Here is a 13,957-nt window from a genome sequence, read left to right as displayed (position 1 = left end):
TAGCTCTCTAGAGGGAAGCCAGGGGGCAGGCAGCTTGTAACGAATTTGGCACACAAAAAGACACAACCTTCTCTACCTTTCACTTAAGTGGTCTGTAACAATTTAAGGGCAGTAAGACAAGAAACAGAGAAGTAAAATTATCTGTAAGGAATGTATCCCATGGGCTGTCTTCCCATGGGTTTAGAAGGTTAACACACTCTTCCCTATCACAAAATACACTGTCTCCTTTGACCCTCTCTGAGCAGGGCCATGGGGTGTGTGATTTTAGCTTGGGCCAGTGCTTTTATTTGGACAGTGACATTTAATCTGTTATACTGTTTTGTATGAACCCACATGTTTATTTACAGAAATGCAGGGAGCAGTCCACAAAAGATACTCTGTGGCAAAGCTAACAAAGGCTGTTTCCACAGTGCTATCTAAAGGCATGTGGAAGGACAATGATGACTGACGTGCAGAACACACAATGGAACACTGTTGACAGAATTCTGGGATCATGGGGTGTGCTGTGGAAGGCCGGCAGGGAACGAAAATCCCTTTGCAAAGAATTGCCATGCAGCATGCCTAGATGGAAAACAGGTGTAGGAAGGTTTGGCAATATCAGGGTCCTATGCGCTTACCCGTGTGCACATGACTGAACAGTTACGCACTGAGAAGGCTTGTGTGTGTGTGTGTGTGTGTGTGTGTGTGTGTGTGTGTGTGTGCTCATGACTGAACAGTTACGCACTGAGAAGGCTTGTGTGTGTGTGTGTGTGTGCTCATGACTGAACAGTTACGCACTGAGAAGGCTTGTGTGTATGTGTGTGTGTGTGTGTTGTGTGTTGTTCCACGTCTTATTACCCGGCAGAGGGCAGCGCCCAGCCAGGGAACTGGAGGGGGGTGGTGGTGGTGGTGGTGGTGGTGGTCAAGGTCCGTGCTGCAGCCCCAGCAGGTGGCTGCGGGGACGCGCAGCCCAGCCTCCCGGTGAGGGGGAGGTGCGCTCGCCTCCGCGGTGCCGCGCCTGGCCTTGTAGCCGGGGCGGGGCGCACCGGACCAGCCACGGCTGACGCAGGGCAACGCGGAGCCGGGCGAGTGGGGGCAAGGGGCGGTGCCATCCCGAGTCACCGCCCCCTCCCGCGCCTGGGCGCCGCCACCTTTCCATTCAGTCGCCCAACATGGCTGGAGCACGGAGCTGAGTCCTCCCCACCGCCGCCCCCGCCGCCGCCGCCGCCGCAGCTTGCCCGGAGCGCTCGGCACCGTGCTGAGACCCGGGTGGCCACAGGCATGTTGGGCGTCGCGGACGAGAGCTCGGTGCGCGTGGCTGTCAGGTGAGCTGCGGGCGGGAGGGAAAGCGGAGGACAGCCGGCTGGCTCCCCCGCTGCCTGGCCCGGGCCCGTGCGTCGCGACTCCTCGGGGACAGCGGTGGCCGCCTCTCACTCTCACCCAACCCCGCGGGCCGGGCGTCGCTCGCTGCACAGTCGCCTCCCGTTCGGCCTTCGGGTGAGCATTCCCGGAGTCCTCGGGAGTCGCCGTCGCTGCTGCCGCCCTACAGATCTGCCCGAGGTGTCTGTCCCCAGTGCCCGCCGCTCCGGCCTGGAGCCCCAGACAAAGCGTCGGGCTGACAGCGCGCCGCGCGCCGCCCGCGCCCACTCGGGTCCCTGCAGTGTTGTCCGTCGTGGCACCTGGTCTCACAGGTGTGGTCGTGGAGAGTGTATTGGGGAGGGACACAGTCACCCGCGGGAGGTCTGGAGAAGACAAACAATGTCAGCTAGACGAGGGTTAGGTAGGTGGGCGACTGGGAGAAACAACCTGAGGTTAGTTAAACGCGGTGGATGTTGACAGTGACATCACATACGCCTAGGGTTGAGTTTTGAAATCCTGGTTACGGGACTGTGTTGTGTACAGTGACGGTGACATGGATATTTGATGTAATCTGTCTGTCTGTATGCATCACAAGGAGAACTGTTGGGGGTTGCTCTTGGAAAACTGCAGCATCATCACACTGAAAAATTAATGAAGCATTCGTCCTAGACCAAGTGCATGGCTTCCATCACTCCGATAAAATACTGTTAGCTCATTTACAATTTAAAGATGATAAAGGTAACGTGTCTTCAAAGAAATCCAGAATTAGTCTATGTCTTCTGCTGTGAAAGTAGATATTTGTTGGAAATTATTAAAAGTTACATAATGTAATCAGTCTTATGGTTATTTTAGTGACAAATCTTGATTAGGCACAAAAGCCATTTTAGATACCCTGGATAGTTGTCTTAAAGAATAAAATGAAATTGGAAGATATTTTGATTCCTTTATTTTGCAGATAATGAAATTACCACCAAATGGAGGTGACAGCTTTTCGTTTTCTTTCTTTCTTTCTTTCTTTCTTTCTTTCTTTCTTTCTTTCTTTTTTTTTTTTTTCCGAGACAGGATTTTTCTGTGTAGCTTTGGAGCCTGTCCTGGAACTCACTCTGTAGACTAGGCTGGCCTCGAACTCACAGAGATCTTCCTGCCATTAGTATTCTTTTCACGCAACAGCCGTAAAACTTTGAAAAGTTTTATTCTCCTTTTTGGCCATTCCTGGGCTATTTTCCATTACTAGATGAGCTTGTTTTCCCTACTCATTCTACTACCTTTCCTTTGGCCTGAAAATATGAATTAATGACTGCATCAGGGTCAGGGGAATGGAAGGAAAACACAGGAAAGCCATTAAGAGCTAGTTTACTAGGAGCTCTGATTGTGACTGGTGGAAAGACAAGCAAACCAACCACAAACTTAATGAACACAAAATTTGCTCATGAAAAACCATTTTTTAAATAAAGATTTGAGATTTTTTTTTATGTTTGTGTCTTCTATGTCATTGGCTTCCAATGGAAGTGAACAGAGTCGTGAATAGGCCTAAAGTAGTGATGACCTATAAATACATATAAATACATTACTTTTTCTGGTACACATATGAATGATGGTCTGATTTTTGAGGAAAAGATTTATCTGTCCTTCAGCCTTCCAAATGCTAGGATAACAAGCATTAGCCACTAGGGGTAGCTATCAAAACCTTAACAGAACTTGACCTACATTGTGAAGATCCAGTTTGGTGAAACTGGGAATCCCCCCCCCCCCATTATGTACATTGTTCTCTCATTTGAATTCCCTAAACTCATTTTATATGGGCTAAAAATAGCTTATATTCACATTCCATAATATTAATAAAGTGCTTAGATACATAGTCACGTAGAACAAACATATATTGAACATTCTGTCCTATGTCTGTTCTGATTTCTGAGCTAAAATTAATAATAAATGGTCCACATATATAGCATATATTAGAATGAAGACAGTGTTTACTCATTTTATATCAGGTAAAAATCTCACCCCTCAGAGTCTGTGACTTAAAGGCTATTATTTTTATATCCAGCTTATTGATGGGGAATAGGAAGGTTATTCTGTCAATCTTCCACAATTGAACTGGTAGCAAATGATAGAAACAGGGTCCCAATTCAGACAATTTAAATTTATAGCCCAGATTCTTAACCCTGAAGCCTGTGCAGGTGAGAGACAAGACCATGCCTTGCCAAGTTTTATTTGGTTTAAAAGGTCACTTGCTTCCTCCTGATCCTCAATTACAAATGAGCAACCTTGGCAGACTATTCGTAGCTTGACATCCTGGAGAAGATAAGAATTCACAAAGAGAGGCCCGGAACTTTAACTTTTCCAGTGTCCTCCACTCTAATCTGTTCTGCAGTTTGTGGCAAACTTCATCAGCAGGAGAAGTAAATCTATACAAATGTTGCATCTAGACACAAGGTTAACAGAGGCATTTGGCCCATCTTTCTCCTTTAATGCATAATGGAATGGCAGGCAGTAGAGACTTGGCTATATTTAATAAAAACAAGAGCATTGTCAAGGTGTTTGCATATTATTGGAGTCAGAGGCTTGGTCTTATTAAAGGTCAATACTGTACTGTACTCTTAGAGGTTTTGCAAAACAAGTGCTTGAAACATACAAGCCTTTGCGGGGGTCGGGAGTAGGGTTGGGGGGGAGATGCTAAACAGCAAGTTTCTCATTTAGCTAGAATGCTTTTGACTCAGTTCTGAGAATACGTTGGCATTTGAGTTGTCTGTAGGTTCTCTTTCACTGAGAAAGGAGATAGTGTAAAAGGTGTGGTGGAACATGTTTATTGTTAGAATGGCACAGAACTTCAGGTTTCATATTTAATTATCACTGCTACTTGTACTTCTGCCATCTAATTTGCTAATTGGTTACTATTCTAATGCACAATTATGGTAGTGAAATTGTACCAGGCTTTCAGTTTTAGTGACATCATGAAAACAGAAATTACCCTGGAGGTTAATATCATAATCTCCTCTTTTAGTTCTCATCAGTTTGTTTCTCCAAATAATCTAAGTATTCATTATTATGGATGGTCTTCCCCAAAACATACATGCAGGTCATACTCTGATTTAGAAATTATTTAATGTCAAAATCATTCATGGTCTGCCGTCATCCAAGCTGCAGACTAGGAAGCAAGGTTCGTATTAGTTAAAAAGCAATATATACTATATAGCATTAGAACAATTTTAATCAGAAACAGCAAATTTGCTGGCATTTTAATATTTCCTTCTGAACAGGGCACTTGTGAACTGATTTCACCTGGTTTTCCCAGTGGATTAACTCTTTAATCTTCTGAGAATATTAAAATAGTTTTCCCATGGTTGCGGCTTTATTTCAAGTAAATGACCATCAATCAGAGAATACAGCTTATGATACTCCATGATTATTATGAAATGTTGTTGAATGTTTAAGAATTACATTAAAATCCACTTATCATTTGTTTCTTTAAAAATCATTGAAATGTTATGTTAAACATAATTTTGGTATTCCTGGAATTATTGGCAAAATGGATTTTAAAGCAGAAAGGCTCCTTCAGGAGGCTAACTGCTCAGAGCCATTTATTTATTTAGTGTTGACAATTGGAGGCCCTGAGGGAGAAGCCATTATTTGAAGTCACACGTCACACGTCACACACTGTTAGGTCCAGTCTTGTCTGTTTTTTTTTTTTTTTTTTTTTTTTTTTTTTTTTTTTTTTTGAGACAGGGTTTCTCTGTGGTTTTGGAGGCTGTCCTGGAACTAGTTCTTGCAGAGTAGGCTGGCCTCTAACTCACAGAGATCTGCTTGCCTTTGCCTCTGCCTCCTGAGTGCTGGAACTAAAGGCGTGTGCCACCACCACCCGGCCAATCTTCTCTTGATTTGCACTGTGAATGTAAAACTTTGTATTTTTCTCGAAACATCTAGAAATATAAGATCATATGTTTCATAAAATCAAGTTCCTGTAGTTTTAACCCTTTAAGTACATATATTGACTCTTTAGTTGGCGGTGAGATGAGTGCCTTCACTATTGATGCCCATCAGTTTTGCTTTACAAATGCGTCAACTCTAGGACTTGACTAGTAATTCTATTGAAGACCTTGCCAAAGTAAAGAGAGACCCTAATGGCAGAAACCCAGCTCTAAAATGTTGAGGATTCTAGCATATTAAAATATGAAAAATATGACTGTGTTGTTAAAAAAAAAGCCATACAAACTAGTTTTGGTATGTACATATAAAATATCGATGCTTTCACAATTGTCATATACATGCAATAGGTAACAGTCTAATTATGAATTAATTTAAAGCATACATACCTATTCCCCTCTTCCTCCCTGTGAATTCTAGGACTGGGGCATGTGGCCACCTTCTAAGCCCCATCTTTGTTCTTTGCTGTTTTTCCCTCCAATGTATCAAAGAATTATAAAATGCCAGTAATAATCTTACTTCAGAGATGACTGGAATGGGGAGGGCCCATTTGTAGAGATCAGAGAGGAAATAGAGAGATGGACATCTAGGTCCTGTTTGCAGGTTGCTTCACTGGACAGATGGTCCTGTAGCTTTAGGTAATTTCAGCTTTTCCCAACCTTATTTCAGAGAGAAAGACAGAATGGAACACAGAAAGGGTCACAAATCTCTGAATATGGTGAAGAAATTATATGTTTACATATATCATAATAATGTCTGGAATATTTTATAACTATTTCAGAGTAGATGTTCCCATTTTTTTTTGACTCACTACAAAGTCAGCTAGTGTTCTAAATCAGAGAGACTTCTTCCAGTGGTCAGAATTCCCAGGCTTTGGGAAGGAAAAGTTATAGATCTTTGTTACGGTGTGCTGATGTGGTGCAGAGCATCTCTGTCCTCCACAGTATCCATTCTAATCTTTACTTTTTGGATCAAAACTCATCCATTTATCACATAATTATTGACTGTCAATTATGCATTTATATGATATATTGTGATAATAAGTATTAATACTAAATAAATGCTATTAAGGCTGATCAAACAATAGGATGAGCACTGGGTAGATGGTCAGAGACCTGTTTAAGTCTGGATTCTTTGCCTGGCATAAACTTGGTCTTGCCTAAGTAGCTTTTTCACTTACTTCAGTGGATTCAGGAAAGGATCAAAAAGAGATGAGCATATAAAAACACTTGGAAAGTGGTTTTTGCCATAGACTGTAAGAGTAATTAGAGATTAATTTGGTAGAGTGTGTGAATCGGTTATACAAACTCGAGTAATTGGCTTTGCCATTCTTCAGCATGTGGCCCTTTGGAGTCTGTTTTTTATTGTCTTACTGTGTTTTAATCGCCATGAATAGTACTGCAATGTATAAATACATCCTAAAATTCTCCCAGTTTTGCATATGTAAACCACCCTGCTCTGCTGTACCTAATTTCCCTTTTTACAGTTTAGTAGCATCTACCATTTTAATTATTTACTTTTCCAAACAGACTTTAAGTTGTCATAGTTTTGAGTGTGTGTGTGTGGTGTGTGTATGTGTGTGTCTAGAGAGAGAGAGAGAGGAGGGGTAAGGAGGGAGGGAAAGAGGGAAACACTACTACCATACTAACATTTAGTTTCTTGAGTTGAACTGTTTATTTGTTTCACATAATGTAAGAGGATAAGGACCAAATTAGATACTAAAATTGTAAGTGTTCTTTTTGGATTGCTTACATATGAGTTTTGAAACTATAGCTAATATTTTTTCCATGCCTTTTTCATTGAGTTGGCAACAAGTCACTAAAGTGTAGAGCAGATTCAAGAGTAATTTAGTGTGTATGCTAGTAGGGTCAGAGATAGCAATGGTACAGTAAATTTATGTATTTGTTAATATTATTGTGTAAATGATATGTTTGGACACTTAGGTAGAAGTCAGAGGCTAGCTTTATAGGGTAAGTTGTCCTTTTCCAACTTAATATGGGATCTGGGAACCAAATTTAGGTCCAAGATTGGGCAATAATTACATATAACCAGCAAGTGTTGTTAGCCTCTGAGCTGTCTGACCAGATCTCATCAATGTGCTTTTCCTGTGTTCCTTGATGGCGTAATGAGATACACAGTAGTGAGATATGCAGATAAAGCTGTGTGTGAAGCCTTTTCTGTGAACATTTTCAAAGAAGATTAGAAACAGGAAATGCATCAATCGCTCTTTCAAGTCGTCTGGTTATCTCTACGTCAGTTTTTAATTTTATAAGGAAATTCTTTTATTCAATTTCCGCCATTATTGAAATGATACCCTATTAACAAAAGTACTGTGGGATAGATGAGGAAAACAACCAGCTGTAGTTCGCTGACTGATACAATACAAATTTTGGTCCATTTTCATTGTGTTTCTGTTTTTCCATCTCAGTTATAATCAGCACATATCCTTTGTAGCCTGGCATTTTCATTTTACATTGTATAAGAATTTTCCAGGAACATATTGAAGAGGCATATGTTAAATATATATTACCATCTTTTTTCAATAATTTCATATAGGTGTTAAATTGAGTAAATTGAGCAGAAATTTAATCAACATGAGTTTTCATAAGGATTTAGATTTAAGAGCTGTGCTGTCTTCTGCTATTGTTGTATGTTTACAAGCAGTGACTTTACAAGTGACTTTTTCCTGGGGTCCAAGGTTGAGGGTGCTGCTCACCCAGAGTGGGCATGCTACTCAGAAAAAGATATATTGATGATTAATTTGAACTTTTCACCTATACCCAGATCAAGATATATTGTATTATAGTGCTATAGACATTGTCCCTCAAATATTATTCTAACCATTTGATGCTAAATACAGGGCTGTAACTGGGACACATTCCTTGAAAAATAAGAACCTTCTTAAGACATTTCCTTCACTTTCCACCCAGAGTGCTTTGGTTACAGCAGCCTAGTGGTCACCTAGTTTGCATCTATCCTGTCTAAAGTGGAAGTTGTGAATTACCCATTGAATTTGAGATTAGAGATCTTATTCCTGGCTCTTTGGCCTATTATGTAAGCATCCTCAACTCAAATGTAACATCTACAACATCCTTGACTGTCCATTTATGCAATACAGTAGTGTATTATATTTTGAATTTTCATTTGTCAGCTTGTCTTTTAATTGGCAGTATATTCTAGTTGTCCTTGGTTTCATTTTTAAACTAATTTCTTAACTAATTAGACCTTATTACTTCCTTCCCCCATTTAGTCTTTGTCTTTGAATGTAGAATTTCCTCAGTTAGCTTTAGTTTATAATTATTATTGTTATGGCATATCATATCATAATTTTTCACTTATCTTTACATAGAACAATTTAAAGACTTGGTGACTTTGGACTTTTAAGTTTGAGCATATTTTGATACCAGTTTTGTGGCATTTAGTGCCTTTTCATACTTGGATCATATTTCTTCTATTTAAAAAATAACATCAAGATGTTGTTAAATCTTGTGGGTAGCAGTGATCTGTCAATCCAGTTGATTTCAGTGTCATGCTAGTAAGGCAAGATTTTGAGGTCCGCCCCTCAATGAACTTGTCAGCCTTACTCATTCTTAATGTATGACAGTGACTCCTGTTCAGAAGCCGGGGCTGGAGAAAAGTTCAGTGACTCAGTGCAGTCTGTTAACATGGGTGAAAACTGTTTCATCCACTTTCCAGAGTTGTCTTCCCCTCCGAGTGAAAATTATGCTGCAGTAGCTCAATAAATGTTGAAAGCTGAAAGCTGATGTGGACTAAATAAATGGGTATAATACATAATATGTTTGTTTTAGAATTAAAAAAATAATATTTTAAAACCTTTAAATTATTGGCACTTAGGTAATGTGTGTATATGTCTGAATGTCTGTATATAAGAGCATGTATGTGTGTGTAGGTATGCGCATCTGTGAATTTATATATATACATATATACATATATATATAGTGTGTGTGCGTGTGTGTGTGTGTGTGTGTGTGTGTGTGTGTATGTGTATTTATTTGGTAGCTATATCTGCTTGTTTTTTGGCAATCTTGCCTTAAGTGGCAATTACTACTGATACTCTATTTTTTCTTTTTCAGTAGTAGACAAATAACTTGTCAGGAACTGTTTATTCCTGCTTTGAAATAAATCAAGAATAAACAGTTTGGTTAAGGCAGTTGACTTGTGTAGGTCTTTCTCATCCCCCACCCTGAGTTAACTAGTCTTTAGCAAGACCATAGCCACTGGCATTGGTTTTAGTTCCTTAACTGATTATGATCTCAGCTGTCTTAAGAATCAGGAGTGTTGGACATGACTTTTTTTAAATCTTGGGCTCCCTTAGCTTCTTTTACAGGTAGTCTTGGAAGGTCCTGAGTGGGCACATTGTCCTGTTGAATTTATGGATCATTCTTCAACCCTCGGGGAAACTGGAGCAATGATCTTTTGACATACCAAGCTATTATTTTAAAAATTTGTCTCAAGCAGTACAACTTACTGTTGATGATGCTTGTACTTTTAGGGGCTTAGATTTTAATACTTATTTTATTTGTTCTGACTTGTTTTCTGTTTTAGTTGTCTGGTTTATGACTTTCTCTGGATTCAGAAACCAAACACCGTTGATTCAGGGAAAGTTTGAAAGTTTCCTTGCTTTGAGAGAAACATATCCACTTCTATTCCAGTGGGGATGTCTTTCAACTTGGGCTCCTCAAAACTGGAATTTGCCATCCAACTGCATTTGTGTACATGTTCTGGCACCAATCCAACCTTGGCCATCCTGCAATCCTTTCACTTCCATGTCATCCAGGCCTGTGACAGGTTCTTGTCCAGCTTTCTCTCTTATCCCATGACAGCTGGGAGGCTGGAGTATATTTTGAGATTAAAGTTTCCTGAAATCAAGAAGCTGTGACTTGTTTATTGAAACTAATCTCTCTCTCTCTCTCTTTCTCTCTCTCTCTCTCCCTCTCTCTCTCTCACACACACACATATTCCTGAACAAAACTCACTAAGAAGTTGAATAAACTTGGATAATATACTATAAAATATATTAACATTAATAAACAACATGAACTGATAATTGGCTTTCTAATATTCACAAGTTATATTTTATTGAAAAACTTTAAAAGTTTTGATCATCTATAAACTGTACTTACCTTCACATAAATATAAAAATAATGGTCTGCCTGGTATTTGCTGTGGCCTTATAATGTGTGTGCAGTGGCTGATGGGCATCTTTTGATAAAGCCACCCACAGACTGTACAGTACTAGGCCAAGTACTAATGGTCTGCATGCAGTTGCTCAGTGAGAGCCTGGCATGTCTAGGTAAGCTTTTACTTTTCTCGCAGAAGCAGCACTGATTAGGAGTACTTCATAGTTACTTTTCTATTTTGTTAAAGAGATACAATGACTAAGGTAACTTTTAAAAGAGTTTATTGTGGCTCATGGCTCCAAAGGGTTAATTGAAGTCCATGATTGTCAGGGAGCATGTCAGCAGACAGGCAGGCATGGTGTTGGAGTAGTAGCTGAGAGCCTACATCTAGGTCCCACAGCCATAAGACAGACAGGCAGAGAGACAGACATAGACAGATGGAATGGTATAGGCTTTGATGTTCAAAGCCCACTCCCAGTGACACACCTCCAACAGAGCCACACCTTCTAGTCCTTCCCAAACAGTTCTAACAACTACAGTCCAAGCATTCAATGTGTGAGTCTGTGGTGGGCATTCTCAATCAAACCACCACAGGGTGGGATACCAAAGAGGAGCATCAAGGGTTGAAGGCACCATTTTGGTTCTATGCCATAGCAGCCTATATTCCCAATGAAAGCCTGAAGACTCCGAGGCACTGATGCCATCTTAACATAGTGTCTACTGAGGAACTTCTAAGGGCTAGTTGATTTCTTCTCTGCTTTTGTTTTACATTCCCTATTCAGTTTAATTCATTTTAAGGTTGACATCATCATGCTTATTTATGAGGTACAAGTACTATAATTTAAGAAATTATAAAACTTGCAGTCATTAAATCAAGGTGTTTGGAACCTTCAAACTCTTCCTTGGCTATTCTGTAAAGTAAATTGTAGACTGTAGATGTCTGATGCCTTCTAGCACGAGAACTACTTTGCTCCTTAATTGTGTTTGAGTCTCCAATGGCCTTTTTCCTGCCCTCTCTGCCTTCCCTTTTTACCCTCAGAGATTTCTCTTCCACTTTTGCTTCTGAGTGATGTGCTTTCCCTTTTTCCTTCCCATCCCTTATCTCCTCCATTTTCTTTTTCTTTCTTTCTTTTTCTTTCAGCATAACTCAGAGGAAAGAACAGATTTTCAATTCACAAAGAGACGAATTCAGAATGTCATGACAGCTTTAGTTTTCTAGTAGAAGAAAGAGACTTTAATGCCTGTATGAGAGAGTCAGGATTGTAATGTTGTAGGTGCTTTGCATTTAGGAATATCTAGGAGATGCTAGATTCCTTTTTAGCCTCATTCCTCTTCCCTTTTCTCCTGTCCTTTCTTCATCTTTTCTTCTCTCTCTCTTCTCTAGAAAGACAATTCTCCTTTTCCAGTAATTTCATATAATTTCTTTATTGCTTACCTCAAGGTAGAGATAATTTGATGTGCTCTGCTTATTTAATTCCACTTTCATCTTGGGTTTATCTATGAAGATGATTCTAGTTGTTATGAGAATTAACTGACATATTTATAATACCCAGAATGGTGCTGACTCATGGTAATCCTCAATAAATGTGAGTTTAGGTTAATTTATAAAAATGTACCTCTTAATAGAGACTCTGAAGTCTTTAGTTGGGCTGCCTTTTTCAGTTACCCTGTCTGCCTTTGATGAGAAGAGAAAATGGTGGCAACTTTGCAACAGGTAATGGCCTAGATAACACCAGCTGAATACAGCATGTGTTTACCCAGCAGAATGGTATCTTGCCTTCCCTTTTCTGGCCAGGCAAGTTATGCAGTCAAGATCAAGATGATTAAATTTGGGGCTCATTTTTGGGGAAAGAGTTTTCTTCTTAGTTGTTAGAGATCACATTCTACCAATACATTTGATAGAATTGTGTTGTTCTTTTCTTTCTCTCTGCCCATAGGGAATTGTCAGTGATTTCCAGCTTCTTATTACCTGGCAAGGTGGGCTTACTGTCATGCCAATCCATAAACCTTTTAAATGTATTCCTCAGTATGCTGTTAACCTGAGTACATTTCCACTTAATCAATTGTCTTGTTGCTAAGAACTGCAAAGAGTTCACATGTACACACATTTTCTCCTTAATCCCTAAGCAAACATTTAATTATTTCAATCAATGTGACATACCTGTCTTGAAGTTTTGAAGATGTGACGAAGTTTCATAGTTTTTTTTTTTTGGCTAACTTAAAAAGATATTTGGTTAATTTTGCTTGTCTTCTTTGTAGTGATAATACATATAATGTTGTATAATTTTAATGACAATAGTTATGTAAAACGAACAAATATTTTTGATTGATTTCCTCCCTCCTTCACTTCCCTTTTCCATCCCTTGTTCTCCCCTTCCTCCCTTCCTTCCTTGCTTTCTTGTTTACATAAACTGCCCAAACTTTTGACAACATGGCTAGTTTTATTTGCATTGAAAACAATCTTGTGATATGTCAACAAATTCTGAAACTTAAATGATCCTGAATTTCTTTTCCTTATTTTAAAATAAACCTGCTTAGAAAACAAATTTACTTTTCCCTTCTTGGTATTGGAGAATGTCTTAGTTAGCATTCTATTGTTGTGAAGAGACACCATGTCCAAGGTGAACTCTTATAAAGGAAAGCTTTTCACTGGGAACTTGCTTACAGTATTAAAGAATGAGTATATGATCGTCAGGCTGGCAAGTAGACAGGTTTGGTGCTGGAGCAGTAGCTGAGGGCTTTTCATCCTGATCCCTGGGCAGCAGACAGAGGGAGAAAGACACTAGGTCTAGCATGGGCTCTTGAAACCTCAAAGTCCATCCTCAGTGACACACCTCATCCAACAAGGCCACACCTCCTAATCCTTCCCAAAAAGTTTCATTAACTAGGGACCAGGGTTCAATTATATGAACCTATGGGGACCACTCTCATTCATACCACCACAGGGATGAAGCCTAAACTCAGCTGTTGAGCTGTGTCAGTAACCCAAGCTGACTCACTATGAAATGAAACACTGCGGTGAAAGATGAGTGTGAGGAGCAGAAAGCTAAATGCACCACCTCAGATAACTAAGACATTCTGCTATCTTTGACAGGCAGAAGAATCATTCAGATATAAGCGCCTGAGATAATGATCACCCATGATAGAAATAGTATAATGTAAGTAAAGATAAGTATTCACAATCATAGTTAAGTTCTCCATATACATACTCCAGACCATGCTTAAATATTTTAGTTGGTTTCTGTATATTATAATCAAAGTCATTCTATAGTTACCTGAAAAAAATAAGCATGAACAAGAATGTCTGTTTCCAAAAGCCATCATCTTTGTGCATTTGAATATTAAATGATTATTTATACATCATATAATTTCTTTTATAATTGAATCTTTAAGATATGACTGTCAGTGTCAGTCTTTGAGTTCAGATTTACTTATATCAGTTCCCCTGATTCTTTCTGAGGAAATGATATTGTAAAAGTAACCCCTGTGGGGCTGGGCATTGGTGTCACATGCCTTTAATCCCAGCACTCGGGAGACCGAGGCAGGCTGATCCC

General features: G+C 39.7%; 1 protein-coding gene across 21 annotated transcripts in view; it reads left to right on the top strand.

The window, feature by feature from the left end:
- The first annotated feature begins 998 nt into the window (after positions 1–998).
- Kif21a (kinesin family member 21A) overlaps positions 999–13,957 on the top strand; it is a 120,932-nt gene continuing 107,973 nt past the window's right edge. For all 21 annotated transcript variants that reach the window (XM_051189692.1, XM_051189680.1, XM_051189678.1 and 18 more), the window contains exon 1: positions 999–1,304. In XM_051189692.1, coding sequence (XP_051045649.1) covers positions 1,261–1,304 — 44 coding nt within the window. In that variant the 5' untranslated portion in view covers positions 999–1,260. The remainder of the gene's footprint in view (positions 1,305–13,957) is intronic.

The sequence above is a fragment of the Phodopus roborovskii genome, unplaced genomic scaffold (assembly GCF_943737965.1).
Source record: "Phodopus roborovskii unplaced genomic scaffold, PHOROB, whole genome shotgun sequence".
Taxonomy (NCBI): domain Eukaryota; kingdom Metazoa; phylum Chordata; class Mammalia; order Rodentia; family Cricetidae; genus Phodopus; species Phodopus roborovskii.
This window is presented reverse-complemented; position numbering and strand designations above follow the sequence as displayed.